Source organism: Mustelus asterias, chromosome 2 (genome assembly GCF_964213995.1).
Source record: "Mustelus asterias chromosome 2, sMusAst1.hap1.1, whole genome shotgun sequence".
NCBI classification, from domain to species: Eukaryota; Metazoa; Chordata; class Chondrichthyes; order Carcharhiniformes; family Triakidae; genus Mustelus; species Mustelus asterias.
In genome coordinates this window covers 21,034,508-21,061,063 of record NC_135802.1, presented here as the reverse complement: position 1 = coordinate 21,061,063, position 26,556 = coordinate 21,034,508, and the positions used below count along the sequence as shown (strand labels likewise).

The 26,556-nt window shown below is 47.0% G+C and overlaps 1 protein-coding gene across 1 annotated transcript in view; it reads right to left on the bottom strand.

Moving 5' to 3' along the window:
- Window positions 1-26,556, bottom strand: part of dpp6a (dipeptidyl-peptidase 6a) — a 343,110-nt gene that overhangs the window by 51,376 nt on the left and 265,178 nt on the right. Inside the window, exon 14 of the mRNA XM_078232219.1 lies at window positions 9,726-9,773. Within this exon, the coding sequence (XP_078088345.1) occupies window positions 9,726-9,773 (48 nt within the window). The remainder of the gene's footprint in view (window positions 1-9,725; window positions 9,774-26,556) is intronic.

Here is a 26,556-nt window from a genome sequence, read left to right as displayed (position 1 = left end):
GGGAAGCTTTTTCCCAGGTCGGAGGTGACGATCACGAGGGGTCACGGGCTCAAGGTGAGAGGGGCGAAGTATAACTCAGATATCAGAGGGACGTTTTTTACACAGAGGGTGGTGGGGGCCTGGAATGCGCTGCCAAGTAGGGTGGTGGAGGCAGGCACGCTGGCATCGTTTAAGACTTACCTGGATAGTCACATGAGCAGCCTGGGAATGGAGGGATACAAACGATTGGTCTAGTTGGACCAAGGAGCGGCACAGGCTTGGAGGGCCGAAGGGCCTGTTTCCTGTGCTGTACTGTTCTTTGTTCTTTGTTCTTTGGTGGGCAGGCCCAGTGCCACCTTGCCTGCTCTGACCTGAATTCCCATCGCTGGGATTGCTGTGCACAATTCATTCCCCAACCCACTCCATCTGACCCATTCCTGCTACTTTGAGCAGGATGGCAGGGCTGGGAGAGTGGCAGATGGATGGAGGGAAGGGTTATAGTGGCAGCAGTGCCAGGGGGGTGTTGCATTTAGACGGGGGAGGTAGGGGGAGGGTGGGTGTTGCACTGACTTCACTGGATGCATGCAACCCTGTACACACTGACTGTACCCCTTGTATACACCGCTGTACACATTGACTGTACTCCTTGTATATAACCCTGTTCACACTGACTGTATTGGGTGTATTTAATCCTGTACATACTGACTGTACTCCTTATATATAATCCTGTACACACTGACTGTACTCCTTGTATGTAACGCTGTACACACTGACTGTACTCCTTGTATATAATCCTGTACACACTGATTGTACTCCTTGTATATAACCCTGTACATACTGATTGTACTCCTTGTATATAACCCTGAACACACTGGCTCTACTCCTTGGATGTAACCCTGTACACACTGACTGCACTGGGTGTACCTAACCCTGAACACACTGGCTGTACTTCTTTTATATAACCCCGTACACACTGATTGTACTCCTTGTATATAATCCTGTACACACTGACTGTACTCCTTGTATATAACCCTGGACACACTGACTGTACTCTTTGTATATAACCCTGTACACACTGACTGTACTCTTTGTATATAATCCTGTACACACTGACTGTACTCCTTGTATATAACCCTGGACACACTGACTGTACTCTTTGTATATAACCCTGTACACACTGACTGTACTCCTTGTATATAATCCTGTACACACTGGCTGTACTTCTTTTATATAATGCTGTACACACTGACTGTACTCCTTTTAAATAACCCTGTGCGTACAGAATGCACTCCTTGTATAACCCTTGTTCACTGGGCAATTGCACCTGATTCACTTTTTAACCATAAAGGATATTTGTATTTTGCTCACTGCGTATCAGAATTACAGGAGTTCTTTCTGAGTGTCCTCTTCTTTTTTCATGTACACAGTTTTAATTTATTCCTGCATCTATGAGGAAATTGCTTGTGTTCTGCTGGTGCTCAGTGAGTTCATTATCTTCTGGGTATAACATTTTCTCCACTGCAGCTTATTGCAATTTGAAACTCGGTTGCTTTCTCCAGCGAGCACCAGCCAATGGCATTTTAAAGTTGCTTTATTACCAATGAGAGGCCACTGATTCCCACTCTGTTTGTACGGTAGCTCCACTAATGTTACAATTCAGAGGAGTTCGTTTGTTTGGTTTGGGTTAAGACAAGTTCTTCATTTGGAGCTTCTAGTTTATTACTGATGGTTAGGATTGAGGTGAAACTTTCCATTGACCTTTGCTGAATATCCCAGGGTGTTGTAAGGTCAACCTTGAAGAGATTAAGGGTTAATGTTCATACTTGTATCTTGGAACAGCTGACATATCAGGATAAACAGGGTGGCTTTGAAGTACCATGAGAGGAAAGCATTAATCCTGTCTTTGCGTTCAGTGTCTGAGGGGGGAATTTAATAAGAGGGGGTACGAATCAGAATGGTGGAAATGGAATTGAGCGACACTTCCACTTACATGTCAGGAGCTGGTGCACACACAACTCCAATTAAACTTGGAATGGCTGTGGCAGGCATGTGCAACACGTATGATTACACGGCAGGGGCAGGTATCCTCAGGAAGCTAAGGAAATTCGGCATCTCAGCTACACCTCTCACCAACTTTTACAGATACACCATAGAAAGCTTCCTTTCCAGATCCAGCCTGTTTTCGGGGGAACTTGGATTGTTCAATCAATGCAGCCTCCGCTAAGAGATAATACATAGAAACATAGAAACTAGAAGCAGGAGTAGGCCATTCGGCCCTTCGAGCCTGCTCCGCCATTCATTTTGATCATGACTGATCATCGAATTCAGTTTTCACATGTTTGTTAAGTGTGATATTGTCATAACTCCCAGGTCAATTTCAATGAGAACAGCTTGGTATGGCTCCTGCTCTGACCAAGACCACAAGAAACTACAAAAGGTTGTGAATGTAGCCCTGGCCATCACACAAACCAGCCTCCCATCCATTGACTCTGTCTACAATTCCCTCTGCCTCGGAAAAGCAGCCAGCATAACCAAGGACCCCATGCAGCCCAGACATTCTCTCTTCCACCTTCTTCCATTGGAAAAAAGATACAAAAATCTGGGAATACATACCAACCAACTCAAGAACAGCTTCTTCCCTGCTGCCATCAGACTTTTGAATGGTCCTACCATATATTAAGCTGATCTTTCTCTATACCCTATCTGTAACTGCAACACTATATTCTCCTTTCCTTCTCTCCTATGTACTCTATGAACCGTATGTTTTGTATAGTGTGCAAGAAACAATATTTTTCACTGTATCCCAATTCATGTGGCAATAATAAATTAAATCAAATTTTAAAAAAGGATCCCTTTGTCAGGTGACAACTCAGCAAGTCTGGGCAGCCTGGAATCGAACCTAATGGACAGAGAGGGTGCTCCTGCATCAAGGCCACTGGCTTCACATCCTCCTCCTTCCCTTCATGACTCTGATCCATTAGTAATTTGGGCGGCACGGTAGCACAGTGGTTAGCACTGCTGCTTCACAGCTCCAGGGACCTGGGTTCGATTCCCGGCTTGGGTCACTGTCTGTGTGGAGTTTGCACATTCTCCTCGTGTCTGCGTGGGTTTCCTCCGGGTGCTCCGGTTTCCTCCCACAGTCCAAAGATGTGCGGGTTAGGTTGATTGGTCATGCTAAAAAAATTGCCCTTTAGAGTCCTGAGATGTGTAGGTTTGAGGGATTAGTGGGTAAATATGTAGGGATATGGGGAAGGGTGTGGGTGGGATTGTGGTCGGTGCAGACTCGATGGGCCGAATGGCCTCCTCCTGCACTGTAGGGTTTCTATGATTTCTATGATGATAATTGCACCTCCTTCATCAGCCTCAGCCACCCTTAAACTTTCCCCCCATCACTTCCCACACCACCCCCCCCACCCCACCTCCCACTTATTATTCTTCCATGTCCCACCCACCGCCCCCTTCCTCATGGGAAAATCCCCGCAACTGCACCTCGGAGATTCCTGAGCCAAGCAAGAGGCTGCAGCAATTAGAATATAGGAGAACAAAGAACAATACGGCACAGGAAGGGGCCCTTCGGCCCTCCAAGCCTGTGCGGATCATGATGCCTGCCTAAACTAAAACCATATGCACTCAGGGACTCCATATCCTTCTATTCCCATCCTATTCATGTATTCGTCTAGATGCCCCTTAAATGCCGCTATCGTACCTGCTCCCACCACCTCCCCGGGCAGCTCATTCCTGACATTCACCATTCAATTGGTGACGGGCAATAAATGTTGGCATAGCCGGCAAGACTACTGTGAACAAATGGAAAAAATAAAGTAGCAAGCATGAGTTCAAGTCCCAGCTTGACAAGATGTGAAGTTTAATTCAATAAATTTCTAATTTGTAGAGCAGAGGCCAGAAAAACAAACCATAAAAACTGCAACTTTGCAATAAAACCCATCTGGGAAGGGAACCTGGTGCCCCTATTGATTTAAGAGTATAAACAATCCCTTTATGTACAATTTAGAAGAAGGTCCATCATGTTTTCGGGGGAACGTGGATTGTTCAATCAATGCAGCCTCCGCTAAGAGATAATACATAGAAACATAGAAACTAGAAGCAGGAGTAGGCCCTTCGAGTCTGCTCTGCCATTCAATAAGATCATGGCTGATCACTGAATTCAGTTTTCACATGTTTGTTAAGTGTGATATTGTCATAACTCTCAGGTCAATTTCAAATAAGAACATAAGAACTAGGAGCAGGAGTAGGCCATCTGGCCTCTCCAACCTGCTCCACCATTCAATAAGATCATTGCTGATCTTTTCGTGGACTCAGCTCCACTTACCCGCCTGCTCACCATAACATAGAACATAGAACATAGAAAAGCTACAGCACAAACAGGCCCTTCAGCCCCCAAGTTGCGCCGAACATGTCCCTACCTACTAGGCTTACCTATAACCCTCGATCTTACTAACTTCCATGAACTTATCCAAAAGTCTCTTAAAAGACCCTATCGAATCCGCCTCCACCACCACTACCGGCAGCCGATTCCACGCACCCACCACCCTCTGAGTGAAAAACTTACCCCTAACATCTCCTCTGTGCCTACTCCCCAGCACCCTAAACCTGTGACATCTTGTGGCAACCATTACAGCCCTGGGTAAAAGCCTCTGAGAATCCACTCTATCAATACCCCTCAACATCTTATACACCTCTATCAGATCACCCCTCATCCTTCGCCTCTCCAAGGAGAAAGGACCTAGCTCTCTCAACCTATCCTCATAAGGTATGCCACCTAATCCAGGCAACATCCTTATAAATCTCCTCTGCACCCTTTCTATGGCTTCCACATCCTTTCTGTAATGAGGCGACCAGAACTGGGCACAGTACTCCAGGTGGGGTCTGACCAGGGTCCTATACAGCTGCAGCATTATCTCCCGAATTCTCAACTCAATTCCTCTATTGATGAAGGCCAGTATTCCATTCGCCTTCTTAACCACAGCCTCCACCCTTAATTCCTTTACTGTTCAAAAATGTATCTATCTTTGCCTTAGAAACATTCAATGAGGTAGCCTCAATTGCTTCACTGGGCAGGGAATTCCACAGATTCACAACCCTTTGAGTGAAGAAGTTCCTCCTCAACTCAGTCCTAAATCTGCTCCCTCTTATTTTGAGGCCATGCCCCCCAAGTTCTAGTTTCACCCGCCAGTGGAAACAACTTTCCTGCTTCTATCTTATCTATTCCCTTCATAATTTTATATCCAACAAAAGATGTTTTTGCCCCATGAATAAATCATTCACCTCTCAATGAAAATAATGGGATGAAACTGTGTGCAATTTTACTACTGTAACAATAATGAATATTTTCATGCAGTTCGTGAAACTCTTGCATTGTGATAAAGGTTAATGTGGCAGAGGAATCTCATGCAAAGGCATGACGTACCAATTTTGCACAGTGTGTTTTCACCTCAAAGGTCACTGAAGCTCTTTGGAATTATTGTTTCAACTGTTGTTTTATTATATTTTTCATAGCGAGCAGAGGCAAGAGGTCCTAGACAATTTCACAACTTGCCTAATTCGCTATGTGTGGGCAAGTTTGACATTTATCTCCCTGAGCACTGATTGGGCCTTCTCTTTGAACCATTGCTAATGGCCTGACAGGCCAACTCAGTGAGCAGTTCAACTTCGAGAAGAGAAGGTTGAGAGGAGACTGATAGAGATGTTCAACATCACAAGTGCTCGCAGGAGTTTAGAGTTTTACAGCACAGTAAGAGGCCCTTCGGCCCATCGTGTCTGCGCAGGCCATCACCAACTATCTAGTAGGGAGTAAGATGAAGAGAAACTGTTTCCATTGGTGGAGGAGTCAAGGGCAAACAGACGCAGCTTTAAGCTGTTTGGTAGGTGACATAGACTGCAAGAAATTACAAAGGGTTGTGAACGAAGCCCAGTCCATCACACAAAGCAGCCTCCCATCCATTGACTCTGTCTATACTTCCTGCTGCCTCAACAAAGCAGCCAGCATAATTAAGGGCCCCATGCACCCCGGACATTCTCTCTTCCACCTTCTTCCATCGGGAAAAAGATATTAAAGTCTAAAACTGACTCAAGAACAGCTTCATCCCTGTTGCCATCAGACTTTTGAATGGACCTACCGTATCTTAAGTTGATCTTTCTCTACACCCTAACAATGACTGTAATGTTACATTCTGCACCCTCCTTTCTTGTCCTTCTCACCTATGTACTCTATGAACGGTACGTTTTGGCTGTATAGTGCGCAAGAAACAAAACTTTTCACTGTATCCCAATACATGTGACAATAATAAATCAAATCAAATAAGGAAACTCTGTTTTACATTGCGAGTGGCTGAATGCACTACCTGAAAAGATAGACTAAACTGAGATTTTCAAAAGAGAGTAGGATAAGTACGTGAGAGGAAAAGAAATTGCATGGGGAGAGCAGGGGGTTGTGGGGCTAATTAAATTCCTCATGCGGATGGTTGCCATGGGCTCAGTGGGATGGATAGCCTTTCCGTGCTATAACCATCCCATAATTCCATGATGCTAAGAGTGGGACTGGAGCCAATTATTAGCCAGATTGGGTGGGACAATGGCGTGTCTTCCCTGAAAGACAACAGTCTAACAGCCTCATGATCACTACCAGCTCTACCAGATTTCCAGGATGGCACAGTGGTTAGCACAGCTGCCTCACAGCGCCAGGGAGCTGGATTCAATTCTGGCCTTGGGTCACTGTCTGCGTGAAATCTGCACATTCTCCCAGTGTCAGCGTGGGTTTCCTCCGGGTGCTCCGGTTTCCTCCCACACTCCAAAGATGTGCAGGTTAGGTGGATCGGCCATGCTAAATTTCCCCTTAGTGACCCAGGATGTGTATGAAAAGGGGATTAGTGGTGTAAACATTGGCGTTTCGGGATAGGGCCGAGGTAAGATGCTCTGGCGGAGGGTCAGTGCAGACTCGATGGGCCGAATATTCTCCTTCTGCACTGAAGAGACTCTATAATTTTTAAAACTAAACTCAAATTCTCAAACCACGCCAGATTCAATTTGGAGTTTTCATGTTCCCCCAGGAATATCCTGCAATTGCTCCAGTTTCCTCCCAGAGTCCAAAGATGTGTGCGTTCGGTTGATTGGCCATGTTAAATTACCTCTTAGTGTCAGGGGGATTGGCTAGGGTAAATGCTTGGAGTTACAGGGATAGGTTTGGTGGGATTGTTGTCAGTGCAGGGCTGATGGGCTGAATAGCCTCCTTCTGCACTGTCGGGATTCTATGAATTTAAAGTATTTTAAAAAGTACCTGGATCTGCACCTTAAGTGCTGTAAGTTACAGGGCTATGGGCCAAGTGCAGGAAGGTGGAATTAGAAAGGGCACCTGGGTATCCTTGGGCTGGCATGGACAAGATGGGCCAAATAGCCTCCTTCAGTGCTGTAACTTTTCTATGGTTCTAGGTTATAAAAACATAGAAGATAGGACCAGGAGGAGGCCATTTGGCCCTTTCAGCCTGTTCCGCCATTCATTACGATCATAGCTGATCATCCAACTCAATAGCCTTTCTTGCTTTTTTTCTATAACCTTTGATTCCATTCACCCCGAGTGCTATATCTAGCCATCTCTTGAATACATTCAATGTTTTGGCATCAACTGTTTCCTGTGGTAATGAATTCCACAGGCTCACCACTCTTTGGGTGAAGAAATGTCTCCTCATCTCCGTCCTAAATGGTCTACCCAGAATCCTCAGACTGTGACCCCTGGTTCTGGACTCCCCCACCATCGGAAATATCCTCTCCGCATCTATCCTGTCTAGTCCTGTTAGAATTTTATAAGTCTCTATGAGATCCCCCCTCATTTGTCTGAACTCCAATGAAAACAATCCTAACCTAGTCAACCTCTCCTCATACATCAGTCCCGCCATCCCCGGAATCAGCCTGGTAAACCTTGGCTGCACTCCCTTGAGAGCAAGAACATCCTTCCTCAGGAAAGGAGACCAAAACTGCACACAATAGACCAAAACTGCAGCTTCCTTCATGAGCTCGGGATGTTTTAAGGTGCATCACACCCAATGGGTGTGACTCTAGCTCTGATACATCTCCTCTTCTGGTTAAATGTTGTTTGAATCTGGCAGTTTAAGTTCACTGCCTAATTAGGAACTTGAGTTTCAAACATATGTTGCATTCAGTGACACTGCAAACAAACAATGATAGTACAGCCTTGACAGGAATGGCTGAGGAAACACAGAAATAAGACTCAGACCTCCCATGACCTGTCCCTGGCTGAATTTCCAGTAGTCGATACCAACTTCTTTTGCTGCTCATCCCCATCAAATAGAAACATAGAAACTAGAAGCAGGAGTCGGCCATTCGGCCCTTCGAGCCTGCTCCACCATTCATTATGATCATGGCTGATCATCAAATTCAATATCCTGATTCCCCCTTCCCCCTCATATCCCTTAATCCATTTAGTCCCAAGATCTATATCTAATTTCTTCTTGAAACCAGACAAAGTTTTGGCTTCAACTACATTCTGTGGCAGTGAATTCGACACATTCACCACCCTCTGGGTGAAGAAATTTCTCCTCACCTCAGTTCTAAAAGGTTTACCCCTTATCCTCAAACTATGATCCCCTAGTTCTGGACTCCCCCACCATCGGGAACATTCCTTCTGAATTTACCCTGTCTAATCCTGTTAGAATTTTATAAGTTTCTATGAGATCCCCTCTCACTCTTCTAAACTCCAGTGAATATAAGCCTCACCGACCTAGTCTCCCGTCATATGACAGACCTGCCATCCCAGGAATCAGCCTGGTAAACCTTCGCTGTACTCCCTCTATAACAAGGACATCTTTCCTCAGATAAGGACACCACAACTGCACAATGGATAAAGAGCCATTTCTGAATATTGGGACAGCACTGCTCTTCAGCAGAATGCATCGCTGCCCATTTCCAAACGCACTGAATCTTGCTTGCTACCAGCTTCCAATATTGAGTGCCCGAACGGTGAAACCTCAGGTTGAATTGAGCCGTCACGCTCTTGGTGGGCATTCGCTGGAAACCCAGAGAAAGGAAAGGAATGCACCACAGCTAACAGATCCCATAAAGGGGGAGGCAGTGGTGCAGTGGTATTGTCACTGGATTAGTAATCCAGAGAACCAGGGTAATGCTCTGGGGACCCGGGTTCGAATCCCACCCTTGTGGTGAAATTTGAATTCAATAAAAACCTGGAATTAAAAGTCTAATGATGACCATGGAACTATCATCAAAACTCATCTGGTCCTTTAGGGAAGGAAATCTGCCGTCCTTACCTGGTCTGGCCTACAAGTGACTGAGAGCCACAGCAATGTGGTTGACTCTAAAATACCCTCAGGGATGGGCAATAAATGCTGGCTGAGCCAGCGATGCCCACATCCCATGAACGAATATAAAAATAACATTCATCGTAAAAATTCACCTGATTCACTAATGTCCTTTAGGGAAGGAAATCTGCTGTCCTTACCTGGTCTGACCTACATGCGACTCCAGAGCCACAGCAACTTCTTAAATGCCCTCTGAAATGTCCTCGCAAGACACTCAGCTCAAGGGCAATTAGGGATGGGCAATAAATGCTGGCTGAGCCAGCGACACCCACATCCCATCAGCGAATTTAAGAAAAAGGTTAAGTCAGCAGTTTGACTTGATGGGAGTGCATCGCTGAGGCATTTCTACTGAGCAAGTGTGAGCAAGTGTAAGGTCAAGGGTCAAAGTGAACTACTTACTGTGTCTATCACTGGTGCTGTGAACTGTGACCCTCGGGACTCTTGGACCTGTGGAGATAAAGAAGATAGTTTGATTCTCTGGAAGTGAGGAAGATGGCATGAAGTTAATTGGGACTTTCTCAGGATGGCAGTGTGCGAGAATGAGGTGATTCATTTGTGTGTTATATATCTCGAAAAAGAACCAAATGTTCCCAATGGGGTAATACCAATAACAAATCAACAATTATAATTGTGGTTTGCATAAACAATTAGATCTCAAAAAGAGGAAAAACAAACAGTTGGTCTTGTAAAGTCTTTTAAAAAGTGTGGAATAAGTCCCTCATTGCAGTTGCCAGGTTCCTCTTAATTTAAGAAGCACAACTGGTACCATGTGAATTGAAATGTTTCGCATCTGCGATTTCTTCCGATATGCTTTTGCCAAGTTTTTCATTTAACATTATCGCTTTTCATCCCATTAGCAGTTGTCTTGTAGCTGGCATAGGCAAGATGGGCAGAATGGCCTCCTGTGTAAAGTTCTGTCTAAACTTTATACAACTCCTAATATATTGAGATTAAGAACAAAGAAAAGGAGCGACACGGTGGCACAGTGGTTAGCACTGCTGCCTCACAGCGCCAGGGACCCGGGTTCAATTCCGGCCTTGGGTCACTGTCTGTGTGGAGTTTGCACATTCTCCACGTGTCTGCGTGGGTTTCCTCCGGGTGCTCTGGTTTCCTCCCACAGTCCAAAGATGTGCGGGTTAGGTTGATTGGCCAGGCTAAAATTCACCCTAGTGTCAGGGGATTAGCAGGGTAAATATGTGGGGTTACGGGAAAAGGGTTGGGTGGGATTGTGGTCGGTACAGACTTGATGGGCTGAATGGCCTCCTTCTGCACTGTAGGGATTCTATGAAAAGTACAGCACAGGAACAGGCCCTTCGTCCCTCCAAGCCTGTGCCGTTCACGATGCCCTAACTAAATTTAAAAAAAAATCTGCTCTTACTCTGTCCGTATCCCTCTATTCCCTCCCTATTCATGTACCCATCCAGATGCCTCTTAAATGTTGCTAATGTGCCTGTTTCCATCACCTCCCCTGGCAGCATGTTCCAGGAGAAGGGCCTGTTCCTGTGCTGTACTTTTCTTTGTTTGTTGTTTGTTTTAAGTAGGGCCAATGGTTATGATCTGAAATTCTTGGATTCTTTGTTGAATTCAGAAAACTGTAAAGTTCTCAGTCAAAAGAAAAGTTGCTGCACTTTGAGATTGGATTGAGTTTCATTGGAACACTGCTACAGATTAAGGACAGGGAGAATGTGCAAATTCCAAACAGACAGACTCCACACAGACAGTGACCCAAGGCTGGAATTGAACTCAGGTCCCTGGTGCCGTGAGGCAGCAGTGCTAACCGCTGTGTCTGCTGTGCCACCCGAAGAAAGCAGCCATAATCAAACACTTGACTGGAATGCTCAGTGATTGCGACATAACCTGGTGGCACAGTGGTTAGCACTGCTGCCTCACAGCGCCAGGGACCAGAGTTCGATTCCCGGCTTGAGTCACTGTCCAGAGTCCGCATGTTCTCCTCGTGTCTGCGTGGATTTCCTCCGGGTGCTCCGGTTTCCTCCCACAGTCCGAAAGACGTGCTGGTTAGGTGCATTGTCCATGCTAAATTCCTCAGTCACACTCCACCGGAGTGTGACGACTCGGGGATTTTCACAGTAACTTCATTGAGGTGTTACTGTAAGCCTACTTGTGACTAATAAATAAACTTTAAATTAATTTAAATTCAGATGGAAGCAGCTGTAGAATCCCAGGTCAGGATATGGCATTGATAAAGAAGACAGCAAACATCAGGGCTGGTGTGGGAAGTAGCAGAATCTTAACAAGAGGACTGTCAGAATGCATTTATACTTGCAGCTCTCTACAGGATTACACATCGCACAGAAAGAAGTCTCACAACACCAGGTTAACGTCCAACAGGTTTATTTGGGATCACAAGCTTACGGAACGCTGCTCCTTCATCAGGTGAGTGGAGAGTTGGGCTCACAAACACGGCATATATATCGACAGAGACACAATTACAAGCGAATGGTTGGAATGCGAGTCTTTACAGGTAATTAAGTTGTTACAGGTGCAGACAATGCAAGTGGAGAGAGGGATAATCACAGGTTAAAGAATCCAACACTGGCATCTCCACAACATCGCACAGAGGCAAGAATCTGGTCCTTGCCTCTGTTCATGAACAACTCGAGGTGATGAAGTGTTGGAAAAGAGAGACTTGCTTTGATATAACATTTTTCACAAGCTCTCAAAGTGCTTTGCAGCCAGTTAACTGCTTTCAAAGTGTCATCACTGTCACTTTGCAGAAAATGCGCAGCCAATGTGTGTTCAACAAACTCCAACAAACAGTGACGCGATAATGACTAGATAATCTGGCTTGTGTGATGCTGATGGATGGACAGGTATTGGCCAGGATACCAGAGATAATTCCTCTGCCTTTCTTGGAAATAGTGCCGTGGGATCTTTTACATCCACCCCAGCAGTCAGGTGGGGTGTCGCTTTTGGATCTCATCTGACAGACAGCACCTCCGACGTGCAGTATTCCTTCATGGAATCATTGAATCCCTGCAGTGCAGAAGGAGGCCATTCAGCCCATCGAGTCTGCACCAACCACATCCCACCCAGGCCCAATCCTCGTAAAACCCACTTATTTACCCTAGCTAATCCCCCTGACATTAAGGGTCAATTTAGCATGGCCAATCCACCTAACCCGCACATTTTTGGACTGTGGGAGGAAACTGGAGTACCCGGAGGAAACCCACGCAGACACGGGGAGAACGTGCAGGCTCCACACAGACAGTGACCCAAGCTGGGAATCGAACTTGGGTCCCTGGCACTGTGAGGCAATAGTGCTAACCACTGTGGCATTGTGCTGCCCTAGAGGGGGCACAGCGGCATGGGGGTAGAGGAGAGTAGAGGAGGGTACCTCCCCACTAGCGGGGATACAGAAGAGGTTCACCAGGATACTGCCTGGTTTAGAGCACTTGAGCAATAAGGAGAGACTGGATAGGCTTGAATTGTTTTCTTTAGAGTGGAGAAGGTTGATGGGGACATGAATGAGGTGTATAAGATTATCATAGAAACCCTACACTGCAGAAGGAGGCCATTCGGCCCATCGAGTCTGCACCGACCACAATCCCACCCAGGCCCTACCCCCACATATTTACCCACTAATCCCTCTAACCTACGCATCTCAGGACTCTAAGGGGCAATTTTTAACCTGGCCAATCAACCTAACCCGCACATCTTTGGACTGGGAGGTATGGACAGAGGGAGTAGGAAACAGCTATTCCTCTTGGTTGCGGGGTCAATCACAAGGGGGCATTGTTTTAGGGTATCATAAAATCCTGATGCTTGCTGTCTTCTCTGTCAATGCCATATCCTGACCAGGAATCATACAGTGCTTCCTCGTTTCAGGTGAGGGCTGGAGATTTGGGGAGGCGATGGCCGAGTGGTATTATCGCTAAGACTATTAATCCAGAAACTCAACTAATGTTCTGGGGACCCAGGTTCAATTCCACCACAGCAGGTGGTGGTATTTCAATTCAATAAAAAGTATCTGGAATTAAGAATCTACTGATGACCATGAAACCATTGTCGATTGTCGGAAAAACCCATCTGGTTCACTAATGTCCTTCAGGGAAGGAAATCTGCCGTCCTTACCCGGTCTGGCCTACATGTGATTCCAGAGTCACAGCAATGTGGTTGACTCTTAACTGCCCTCCAAGGACAAATAACTGCTGGCCAGCCAGCGATGCCCATGTCCCATGAATTAAAAAAATTCAGACGGGATTTGGGAAAATATTTTTTCAGTCAGAGTGGTGGGAATCTGGAATGCACTGTCTGGGACTGTAGTGGAGGCTGAAAACCTTACAATCTTTAAAATATATTTGGATGAGCACTTGAAACACCATAACATTCAAGGATATCGGACAAGTGCAGGAAAATGGTATTAGCGTGCCTTTAGTGGCAGTTATTGTCAGTGAAGACTCGATGGGCCAAAAGGCCTTTTCTGTGCCGTATGACTATCGCTGGATTCTACCGCCTTGCCCCGCCACGGAATCGGAGCGGGCGAGGGGCGGACAACAGAAATGCCCATTGACCTTGGGCAGGAATTTTCAGACTCGCTCAAGCGAGGCCATAAAATCCCGCCCGATACCTCTATGTCTCTGTTCAGTGGCTTGCTTTGTTAAGGCTGCTTGCTTGGAACCCGTGAGTAGATCCTGATTTAAGGCAGAACGTCAGACGAATAGCTTTCGGCTAATGGTTTATGAATTGCTGCTAAAGCAGTGAAACAATGTGGCTCCAGAGCAACTTACTTGTTTCTCCGGATCACACCTGGATAAGGAAGGCCACCCGGAAAGAACCTACATTCATCCCAATCAGGTCTTGATTCCAGGGCTTCTGTCTCTGCTGTCGCCCCCTGTGGTCCCCTCCATGAACTGGTAGAGGTTTCTGGTGTCAGTCCAAAATGTGCCGACAACTGAGTCATTCCCTCTCCCTCAGGAACATCGAAATTAGAAGCAGGAGTAGGCCATTCGGCCCTTCGAGCCTGCCCCGCCATTCACCTTGATCATGGCTGATTATCGAATTCAATATCCCGATCCCCCCTTCCCCCCATATCAAAGAACAAAGAACAAAGAAAATTACAACACAGGAACAGGCCCTTCAGCCCTCCAAGCCTGTACTGGTCATGCTGCCCGACTGAACTAAAACCCCCTACCCTTCCCGGGACCATCCCTTGATCCTTTAAGTCCCAAGCACTATATCTAATATCTTCTCAAAATCACACGTTTTGGCCTCAACTACTTTCTGTGGGAGTGAGCTCTAAAACGTTTACCCCTTATCCTCAAACTATGACCCCTAATTCAGGACTCCTCCACCATTGGGAACATTCTTTCTGAATCTACCCTGTCTAACCCTGTTAGAATTTTATAAGTTTCTATGAGATCCCCTCTCACTCTTCTAAATTCCAGCGAATATAATCCTAACTGAATTAGTTTCTCCTCATATGACAGACCTGCCATCCCAGGAATCAACCTAGTAAACCTTCGCTGTACTCCCTCCATAGCAAGGGCATCCTTCCTCAAACTGCACACAATACTCCAGGTGTGGCCTCACCAATGTCCCAGTCCCACTGCTCCTGTCTACCTGAGGCAGTATTCTGAATTTCTCTTCTCTTCTTTGTTACTAGCTGGTTGTCTCTCAGTTAGTTCCTCTCAAGGAGGAAAAGCCCGGCTTTTCCCCAGAACTCAGTTTTCTGACATTGGAGGCTAGTCCTCCAGTGTTCGAATCTCTTGTGTCAGGATGGCTGAAACTGGGCAGGATTGGGAAAGTGATTTGTACAATCCTCAAGTATTCGGCTATCGATCTGACTCATAAGAACAATTTTATTATTATTTATTTATTGGTCACAAGTAAGGCTTACATTAACACTGCAATGAAGTTACTGTGAAATTCCCCTAGTCGCCACATTCCGCACCTGTTTGGGTCAATGCACTTAACCAGCACGTCTTTCAGACTGTGGGAGGAAACCGGAACACCCGGAGGAAACCCACGATGACACGGGGAGAACGTGCAAACTCCGCACAGACAGTGACCCAAGTTGGAAATCGAACTCGGAGCTCCCTGGCGCTATGAGGCAGCAATGCTAACCACTTGCCACCGTGCCACCCCACTAGGAGTAGGCCATCCGGCCCCTCGAGCCTGCTTCGCCATTCAATAAGATCATGGCTGATCTTTTCGTGGACTCAGCTCCACTTACCCGCCCGCTCACCATAACCCTTAATTCCTTTACTGTTCAAAAACTTTCTAGCGTTGCCTTAAAAACATTCAATGAGGTAGCCTCAACTGCTTCACTGGGCAGGGAATTCCACAGATTCACAACCCTTCGGGTGAAGAAGTTCCTCCTCAACTCAGTCCTAAATCTGCTCCCCCTTATTTTGAGGCCATGCCCCCTCGTTTTAGTTTCACCCGCCAGTGGAAACAACTTCCCTGCTTCTGCCTTATCCATTCACTTCATAATTTTATATGTTTCTATAAGATCCCCCTTCATTCTTCTAAAATTCAATGAGTATAGCCCCAGTCTATTCAGTCTCTTCTCATAAACCAACCCTCTCAACTCCGGAATCAACCTAGTGAATCTCCTCTGCACCCCCTCCAGTGCCAGTATATCCTTTCTCAAGTAAGGAGACCAAAACTGGACACAGTACTCCAGGTGTGGCCTCACCAGCACCTTATACAGCTGCAACATAACCTCGCTGTTTTTAAACTCTATCCCTCTCGCAATGAAAGGCAAAATTCCATTTGCCTTCTTAATTAACTGCTACACCTGCAAACCAACTTTTTGTGATTCATGCACAAGGGTACCCAGGTCCCTCTGCACAGCAGCATGCTGCAATTTTTTTACCATTTAAATAATAGTCCATTTTGCTGTTACTCCTACCAAAATGGATGACCCCACATTTACCAACATTGTACTCCATCTGCCAGACCCTTGCCCACTCACTTAGACTGTCTATATTCCTTTGCAGATTTTCAGCGTCCTCTGCACATTTTGCTCTGCCACTCATCTTAGTGTCATCTGCGAATTTTCACACACTACACTTGGTCCCCAACTCCAAATCATCTACGTAAACTCAAATAATCCAACGTCCAGAAGAGGGAAAAAACATTAAAAGCGGGAAAATAAGAATATTGATCCAAAGTGGTCTTGTCTAACTTAAAATGGAACACCACTAAAAATGGGAAAGTAAGAATACTGGTACGCCTCTACTTTCTCCGCAGGCGAAGGAAATTCGCCATGCACGCCATGACTCTCACCAATTTTTACAGATGCATCATAGAAAGCATCCTTTCCAGATGTACCACAGCTTAGTATGGCTCCTGCTCTGACAACAACCACTACAAACTTATATGTTTCTATAAGATCGCCCCTCATTCTTCCAAATTCCAATGAGTGTAGCCCCAGTCTACTCAGTCTCTCCTCATAAGCCAACCCTCTCAACTCCGGAATCAACCTCGCGAATCTCCTCTGCACCTCCTTCAGTGCCAGTATATGCATCTGAAGCCTGTGACAAGAAACAAGCTTTCGTCACATCGCCTGACCCTGAATTCAGAGGAGAAGTGAACTAGGAGGGCGCAGTGCAAAGTCAGACTCAGGCACATACCATCTTGTCTGTGACTTGACATAACCACAGTAAGGAGTCTAACAACACCAGGTTAAAGTCCAGCAGGTTTATTTGGTAGCAAACGCCACTAGCTTTCGGAGCGCTGCTCCTTCGTCAGGTGAGTGGGAGATCTGCTCTTAAACAGCAATAAACCTGTTGGACTTTAACCTGGTGTTGTTAGACTCCTTACTGTGTTTACCCCAGTCCAACGCCGGCATCTCCTCATCATGACTTTACATCACCTACAGTAAAACTCGCGACTTGTCAAAACACACAGGGTGATTACCCAAATACAAAACGCAGGGGACAGACTTATCTTTAATGAGAAGTTGTCTTCCATTCCGATGTCAAATATGACAGTATGTACAGCGGCTGCAATATTAGAATTAGTGTGACAAACCGAATAAACAACAGCTGCATCTTCTGTAACCAGGGTCTAAAATTAGGAAGTCGCGCAGTTGTGTGTTAAGATGATGCAAATTATCTCTTTATCTTTGGAGGTTATTGTTTCCACGCTGGTCATTTGCAGAGATTCTGAAGAAGGGTTTCCTCCCATCGCCATTCGCGTCCTGTTCCCACCAATTCCCCCCCTCCCTCACCACACAAACCCCACCACCAGACACCACCCCCCCCCCCCCCCGACCGCCCCCCCCCCCCCCCCCCCCCCCACTCAGGGCTGGACTTCCAGCAGCTGCACAATTAATTTCTCCCCAGCAACCTCCCATCTCTCTCATTGATAAACCACTCAGGACAGCAGCAATGAGCGGCGAGCCGATGAGCAAGCTCCGACTCTGGGTCTGCTGATAATTGCCGACAAGGGGTCTCTGGTGAGCAGCCGTCAGATCTCTTTATTTGCAGAGGTGTGAATTATTCACGAGCCCCCTTTAGAATCTAATAAAACATGAAGATGTTATCATGACCATCAATGATCCGCTAACAGACTGCCGTGTAATTAGAACGTGCCTGATGCTGTCTACTGTCGCTGAGCGCCACATAGGAGCGGATAAGACTTTGCCTTGCCTGGTGGGCGAGTAAGTTGGCAAATGCAGAATTGGAAGAAACGGATGTGTTTTGCACTTTTTGCAATGTCAGCTTCGAAGGGTTAGGTCATGTTCTGAAGTATTTCTTTGGAAAGCACACCTTGGGTCCTGTAGTTTCACAAAATCAGGAGAACCATGAGGGAGAACTTGTATTTATCGAGGGTCCTTTGCAACCCCAGGACATTCCAAAGCAATTACGTATTTTGGGAGTGGAATCATGGGGGCAAATTTTACCGTCCCGCTCGCCACGGGATTTGGAGCGGGCGAGGGGCGGACCACGGAAAGGTCCGTGGACCTCGGGTGGGATTTTCCGGTTTTGGGGCGAGCGAAGCTGGAAAATGCCAACAATTGTTGCAAATGTAGGAAAGGCAGCTTCTTAAATGCAAGAGATGTTTCTTTCTGAACGAAAGTATCGTATCTGCAGTGGGAGCCTGTGAGTCTTTGACTGAAACTACTGAGGGGAGAAGTGACGATTTTGCCACACCAGTAATGCTCTTGAGATGGTCCGGGTGGCACAGTGGTTAGCACTGCTGCCTCACAGTGCTAGGGACTCGGGTTTGATTCCCGGTTTGGGTCACTGTCTGTGTGAAGTCTGCACATTCTCTCCGTGTCTGTGTGGGTTTCCTTTGGGTGCTCTGGTTTCCTCCCACAGTCTGAAAGATGTGCTGGTTGGGTGCATTGGCCTTGCTAAATTCACCCTCAGTTGTACCCGAACAGGCGCCGGAGTGTGGCAATGAGGATCTTCACAGTAACTTCATTGCAGTGTTAATGTAACCTACTTGTGACACTAATAAATAAACTCTCATCAGTTGGCAAAACCTAGTCACAGTTTACCTGGTGAAACTGAGTATCCTCCTGCACAACTCCCCAGGATGCCATTGCCAATGCCAAGTCTATTTGTGATATACCTTTTGCCAGGATAGTCATAGAACATAGAACATAGAAAGTCACAGCACAAACAGGCCCTTCGGCCCACAAGTTGCGCCGATCACATCCCCACCTCTAGGCCTATCTATAGCCCTCAATCCCATTAAATCCCATGTACTCATCCAGAAGTCTCTTAAAAGACCCCAACGAGTTTGCCTCCACCACCACCGACGTCAGCCGATTCCACTCACCCACCACCCTCTGAGTGAAAAACTTACCCCTGACATCCCCCCTGTACCTACCCCCCAGCACCTTAAACCTGTGTCCTCTCGTAGCAACCATTTCAGCCCTTGGAAATAGCCTCTGAGAGTCCACCCTATCCAGACCCCTCAACATCTTGTAAACCTCTATCAGGTCACCTCTCATCCTTCGTCTCTCCAGGGAGAAGAGACCAAGCTCCCTCAACCTATCCTCATAAGGCATGCCCCCCAATCCAGGCAACATCCTTGTAAATCTCCTCTGCACCCTTTCAATGGCTTCAACATCTTTCCTGTAATGAGGTGACCAGAACTGCGCGCAGTACTCCAAGTGGGGTCTAACCAGGGTCCTATAAAGCTGCAGCATTATCTCCCGACTCCTAAACTCAATCCCTCGATTAATGAAGGCTAGTACGCCATACGCCTTCTTGACCGCATCCTCCACCTGCGAGGCCGATTTAAGAGTCCTATGGACCCGGACCCCAAGGTCCTTCTGATCCTCTACACTGCTAAGAATGGTACCCTTCATTTTATACTGCTGCTCCATCCCATTGGATCTGCCAAAATGGATCACTACACACTTATCCGGGTTGAAGTCCATCTGCCACTTCTCCGCCCAGTCTTGCATTCTATCTATGTCTCGCTGCAACTTCTGACATCCCTCCAAACTATCCACAACACCACCTACCTTATCCTGTTCTGTTTCCTGTACTTCCAAGTCACAAATTTTACACCCAGTCTAAACCATTCTCCCATCCATTGACTCTGTCTACACTTCCCGCTGCCGCGGAAAAGCAGCCAGAATAATCCAGCACCTGACACACCCTGGACATTCTCTCTTTCACCTTCTTCCTTCGGGAAAAAGGTACAAAAGTCTGAGGTCACGTACCAACCGACTCAAAAACAGCTTCTTCCCTGCTGCCATCAGACTTTTGAATGGACTTACCATGCATTAAGTTGATCTTTCTCTACACCCTAGCTATGACTGTAACACTACGTTCTGCACTCTCTCCTTTCCTTCTCAATGAACGGTATGCTTTGTCTGTATAGAGCGCAAGAAACAATACTTTTCACTGTATACTAATATACATAATATATAATATAATAATATAGTTACATACATATATCAATATACTAATATACATCCTGTGTGACAATAATAAATACAATAAAATATTATATGGCATTGGTTTGAATAGGTAATAAATTTGGGCTGGTGGGGTCGAACACTAGGTCTGCACCCAAATCCATCTATTTTCCAACTGGTGGGTTAGGTTAAAATTGCATTGCACAGATTATAGTACAGGTTTGTTATAGCACAGGCTGCCCCACCCTCCATCTCCACAGCAATTGACATGTGCTGCGTGCTGCAACTTTGTAAGGAGGCCTAACCTTGGGAGAGGAGGAGGAGGATGAGGATGAGGAGAGGCATCTTCCCAGTGCAAGAGAACGGATGAGAAAATCTCCAGAACCAGGAGTGCAGCTTAAGCACAGAGGCACTCAGCACTGATACAAAATACATATCGGTTAACTGCCCGAGCCTCTTGAAATAAAATGGTTTGAAACATATCCAGCCAACACTGCCTTTGGGTCCAATCGCCGTCAGCCTCAATATCCTTCTCTAACGTTACGCTGCTTCATTCCACGCGGTGAGGAAACAGGAGGGAAAACCAATTTTAAAATTGTTAAAACCAGCACCAGTACCACTCGGGTTCCACTTTCTGGAATATAAAACCAATTGGGACAGGTTTCCCCGGTCCCAGTCATTTCCAGCAGAGGGCACAAGGTCAAATGCGTGACATTCACGGCGTGGGATTACGTAGAGTGTGCAGCACGGAGACAGGTTGTCAGACACACACTGCTCTGTAGCAGCTTCTGACCCGAGCTCATTGCACCTCATCACCTTAACTTGCGATTCCTTTCTCCCTCATGTGTTTATCGAGCTCCCCATTAAAGGCATCGAAAGGGCGGCAGGGTGGCACAGTGGCTAGCACTGCTGCCTCACAGCGCCAGGGACCCAGGTTCGATTCCCAGCTTGGCTCACTGTGTGTGTGGAGTTTGCCCATTTTCCCGTGACTGCGTGGGTTTCCTCCGGGTGCTCCAGTTTCCTCCTACACTCCAAAGATGTGCTGGTTAGGTGCATTGGCCATGCTAAATTCTCCCTCAGTGTACCCGAACAGGTGCCAGATTGTGGCAACTAGGGGATTTTCACAGTAACTTCATTGCAGTGTTAATGTAAGCCTACTTGTGTCTAATAAATAAACTTTAAGACTTCTATAACCCCAAATACTGAGTGATGATAGTCAGTGGGCAGAATTTTCTCAAAACGATTTTAAGTGTAAAACAGGCGAGAAAACGGGAGGCCGTAATGTGAATCTCGCCAGTAGGAGGAGAGGTGGGGTCTCAGCTCACCAATGAAGCAGCTGCTGAACAGTAGGGGCACTATTGCACGGGCACCCCGATCTCCCAGTATACTGTGTACACTACTGGGAGATCTCCTGTCACTCCTGATACACTATCAATCGAGTCAAGACTAGTTGTGAGCAAGGCAAATAAGCTTTTATTAGCAAGAACTTGGAGCCATCCCTGTCGGAGATCTGGTCTGTACTGAAGGCTAGAGGGAGGAGCCACTGCCTTTATACCCGGACCAGGGGGACGAGTCTTGGGCGGAACCGACAGGGATGAGCCACATATACAGGTAATAATAAATACTAACTAACAGCGGTTAACCACCACGGATAACAGATAACAGCGGTTTACCACAACTCCCCCCCACAGATACCCCCTCCCTGATCGCCAGCCCAGTCGATACACCCTGCCCCTCATCGCCACTCTAACCGATCGCCCCCACACCCCCACCCCGCCCCTCGCCCCAATCGCCACCTCGGCTGATCACCCCTCGATCGTGGCCCCAGACAACTGGCGAGGGGGTTAAGGTAAGTGAGCCTGGACGATAAAGTCCGGGTCTCATTAATGACCTGCGCAAATCCGATTTTCCACCTCTCGCCATATCTTACCGGCTGGCCTTTTGATCGACTGGCATAGTGAGCGCGTGAGATCCTACCCATTGTGTTTTACTGGATCCTGTGTCACTGTGAGCTAAACCTTAGGCTGTAGGCCATGAACAGAAAACTGTTCAGCTTCTGTGTGATGCCCAGAGCTGAGAGGTTCTACACAGGGACTGGCAGTTACACTCAGCCATTTGTTGCATCGTTCGTGGTTCTTGTTGGCGAGGATTTAGTTGGTTTTTCTTAACATCTCTGAGGTGGAGTGAGGTAAGCATTCCGTTCCTAAGAACCAATCATTCGACTGTGTCAGAAGTCAGAATAAAACCAAAAGAGAAAATGCTGGAAAATCTCAGCAGGTCTGGCAGCATCTGTCAGGAGAGAAAAGAGCTGACGTTTCGAGTCCAGATGACCCTTTGTCAAAGCTAAAAGGCATGGAAAGTGGGAGATATTTATACTGCAGGGTGAGGATTAGAATAAAACGATTCCTCATGAGAACGAGGGGCAAAGTATTTGCTGTTTTTCAGCAATTTGGCATTTGTTACATATTTTAGTTATTTTTCATCTTAATGGATTAGGAATGTCTGAACAACATTTTAAGATTAAGGCAGGAATTCTCCAACCTCGCCCGCAGCTGGGATTCTCCAGTCCCACTGCAGTGAAGGAAGATTTGGCTGAGCACCAAATTCTCTGTTCCCGCTGGCAGCGGCAGCGGGGGTGGGGGGGGTGCGAGACCGGAGATCTCTGGCCTAAATGTCCAATCTTCTGTTCATTTCAACAGCCGAGTGAAAAGGTATAAAGGTGGGGATCTCGACGTCAATGCAGCAATCAATGATTCACTGCTTTTTCCAAACCACATGGAATGCAACGGTTCAGGAAAGCTCCGCCTTCTCAAGGGATGAGTAATAAATCGGTGGCACAGTGGTTAGCACTGCTGCCTCACAGCGCCAGGGACCCGGGTTCGATTCCCGGCTTGGGTCACTGTCTGTGCGGAGTTTTGCACATTCTCCCCATGTCTCCATGGGTTTCCTCCAGTGCTCCAGTTTCCTCCCACAATCCAGGGGACGTGCTGGTTAGGTGCATTGGCCGTGCTAAATTCTCCCTCAGTGTACCCAAACAGGCACTGGAGTGTGGCGACTAGGGGATTCTCACAATAGCTACATTGCAGTGTTAATGTAAGCCTACTTGTGACACTAATCAATATACATTGAGGTAAATGCTGGCTTAGCCAGCAATGACCATGTCCCATGAATGAATAAAGAAAAATGACCTCAATCAAAAGTCATCTCACTCAGCTTTCTAACAAACCATTGTCCCTTAATAACCTATGGCCACATCCATTCACCCCAGTACAATCAGAGCTTTCCAAACTTTTCTCTGGACAAAAGAGACATTTCAGCCCAGCAACAACCTCCAGCCACACTTTGTGACTATAATTAGTCAAAGCCATTCATTTTTGACAGTTCCCATTCTCGGCACTCTCCCTCCTGTGAGATTTCGCTGGATCCCTGAGGCACACCAAGTTCAGGGCATTCTAATCCCACGTTGCCAGTCGCGAACCCAACACGAGTCCCTGGGGATGATGCACTGTGAGTCAGTGTGATGCTGGATAACAGGGGCGAGAGAGTCGGCAGCCAATGGCCAAAGAAATCAATGGAAGTAAAAGTCAGGGGGAGACAGAAAACACATATTGCCAATTTGTAATCAACCATTTTACACCATTGCCAGAATTGTACCCCCTTGCCCGCCCGAGGCCAACAGAGAATGCTGTTCTGTGAGCCTCGGTAAAATTCCAGCCCGTCTCAGAACGCTAAAATCTACTCCATCCGTGCAAACCCAGAGGCCGGGATTTTCGAGCCGTGCACGCCAGTGAACGGAGATGTGGCTGGGTGTCAAATTTCCCATCCTCGCTTGCAGCGGTGGCGGAGCGTGAATGGCCAGAGAATTCCGGACATAGATTCATAGAATCGTGCCACACTCCATCCATTGTCCCATGCCTGGCGTCCCAAAGGGTTATCCTGTTTGCTTCCTTCCGCAGCTTTTCCTTCTTAGCTTTGTGCAATGCTTTTTCTTAAGTAGAGAAAAGTCTGAGGTCACACACCAGCCGACTCAAGAACAGCTTCTTCCCTGATGCCATCAGACTTTTGAATGGACCTACCTTATATTAAGTTGATCTTTCTCTGCACCCTAGCTATGACTGTAACATTGCATTCTACACTCTCTCATTTCCTTCTCTATGAACGGAATGCTTTGTCTGTACAGCGCGCAAGAAACGATACTTTTCACTGTATACTAATACATGTGACAATAATAAATCAAATCAAATCAAATCAAAATCTCATTTCCTTTAAATGTTGTTGTTGAATCAACTTCCTCGGCCATCCAGACAGTACAATCCAGGTTAAAATATCTGACTGCATAAAGAAATATCTCTTCATGGCCCCTTCTGCTTATTCTGCCAATCTGAAATCTGTGTGCTCAGCTTAGTTACCAGCCTGGCCAGTGGGTGGCGGAATACTCCCATTCCAGGACTGAGTCCCATGGTGGGTGCGGGGAAGTGGAGCATTTCCCACTGCAGAGATCATCAGGAAAACACAAGCAATCTTCCGGCCATGATCTCGTGATGGTGTTTTGTGCTGTATTCAGTGGCAGGGCGGACCTGATGGCACGTAGTCCACCATCCCTACCTGGCATCGTATTGAAAAGGTGCCCAACACCACTGACCCACTGCTGAAGGAAGACGGTGGATCTCCTGAAAATGAAGATGGATCTCTGGGAAAACTCTTCAGGCCGGAATGTGGACTTTCTGAGAAAGAGGAGTGAGCTCCAGGAACATTCTGAGGCTGGAAGATGGACCCACTCCAGGACACTGAATCTGGAAAGTCCACCTGTAGATGTTCCCCGCACTGCTGTGGTGTTCCGGGGCTTGCTGGTGGCCTCCATTGGGAACTCTGGAGGCAATTCCAGGCATTGTTCAGGTGAATCCCGACATCTGCACGCCATGTTGTTCCAGACATGTTTCGCACCGGCAAGTTTTCCTGCTGGCACCGGCGAGAAGCAGGCATGGGTAGTCAGGCCTTCATCTGCATCCATTAGCGGGGTGGAAGTGAGTTTCACATTGGCCTCCGGTGGGTTTCCCGATTTCCCACGGCAGACACCAGTGGAGGAACCTGCTGCAAATTCACACCAGCGTCAAACTGATTTCTGGGCCTCCTACAGGAATCTCCCCTCTTCCCCCGCCCGCTATTGAACCAGCCAGCAAGGGTTTGGGAGAATTCCGCTCAATTTCTCCTCATGTACTCTGCTGAAACCCTGAATGGAAACTCAATGGAGGGCGGCACAGTGACACAGTGGTTAGCACTATTGCCTCACAGCTCCAGGGACCTGGGTTCAATTCCGGCCTCGGGTCACTGTCTGTGCGGAGTTTGCATGTTCTCCCCGTGTTTGCGTGGGTTTCCTCCGGGTGCTCTGGTTTCCTCCCACACTGCAAAGATGCGCGGGTTAGGTGTATTGGCCATGCTAAATTGTGTTTTAGTGGCCCAGGATGCATAGGTTAGTGGGATTAGCAGGGTAAATATGTTGAGTTATGGGAATAGGGCCTGGGTGGGATTGTGGTCGGTGCAGACTCAATGGGCCAAATGGCCTCCTTCAGCACTGTAGGGATTCTATGATTCTACGAAACACTCCTTGCTCTGCACTTGAGAGCAGTGAGTGCAGACAAACTGGACTTGGAGAAATGAATTGGTTGCAAGGAAGTGTGCCTAATACTCAACTCATTTATATTCAAAAGAAAAAAATGTCTAAGTTTATTTATTAGTGTCACATGTAGGCTTACATTTACACTTCAATGAAGTTACTGTGAAAATCTCCTAGTCGCCACACTCCGGCGCCTGTTCGGGTACACTGAGGGAGAATTGAGCATGGCCAATGCACCTAACCTGCACATCTTTCGGACTGTGGGAGGAAACCGGAGCATCCGGAGGAAACCCACGCAGACACGGGGAGAACGTGCAGACTCCGCACAGACAGTGACCCTAGCCGGGAATCGAACCCGGGTCCCTGGTGCTGTGAGGCAGCGGTGCTAACCACTGTGCCACCGTGCCGCCTTGCATTTATACAGTGCCTCCTTTCACAACTTCAAAATCTCCCAAAGCGCTTTGCAGTCAGTGAAGTCCCTTTTTGAAGCCTGGTCGTGCTTGAGGAGCAGCTACAGGAGGACTTTCCAGATTGGGTATCCTGGAGGGGGTCCATCTTCCAGCCTCAGAATCTTCCTGGAGCTCCATCCTCTTTCTCATGAAGTCCATCTTCCGGCCTCAGGAGTCCCTAGGAGGCCTTAGGGTGAAAAAGAAAACACCAAGCTCACCCGTACCTAATGTTCCTGTACTTGCATTACGGGCAATCCTATTACTACCAATGGCAGCGACCAGAAAATCTGCCCCACTGAAATCAAAGCAGTGTGTGTG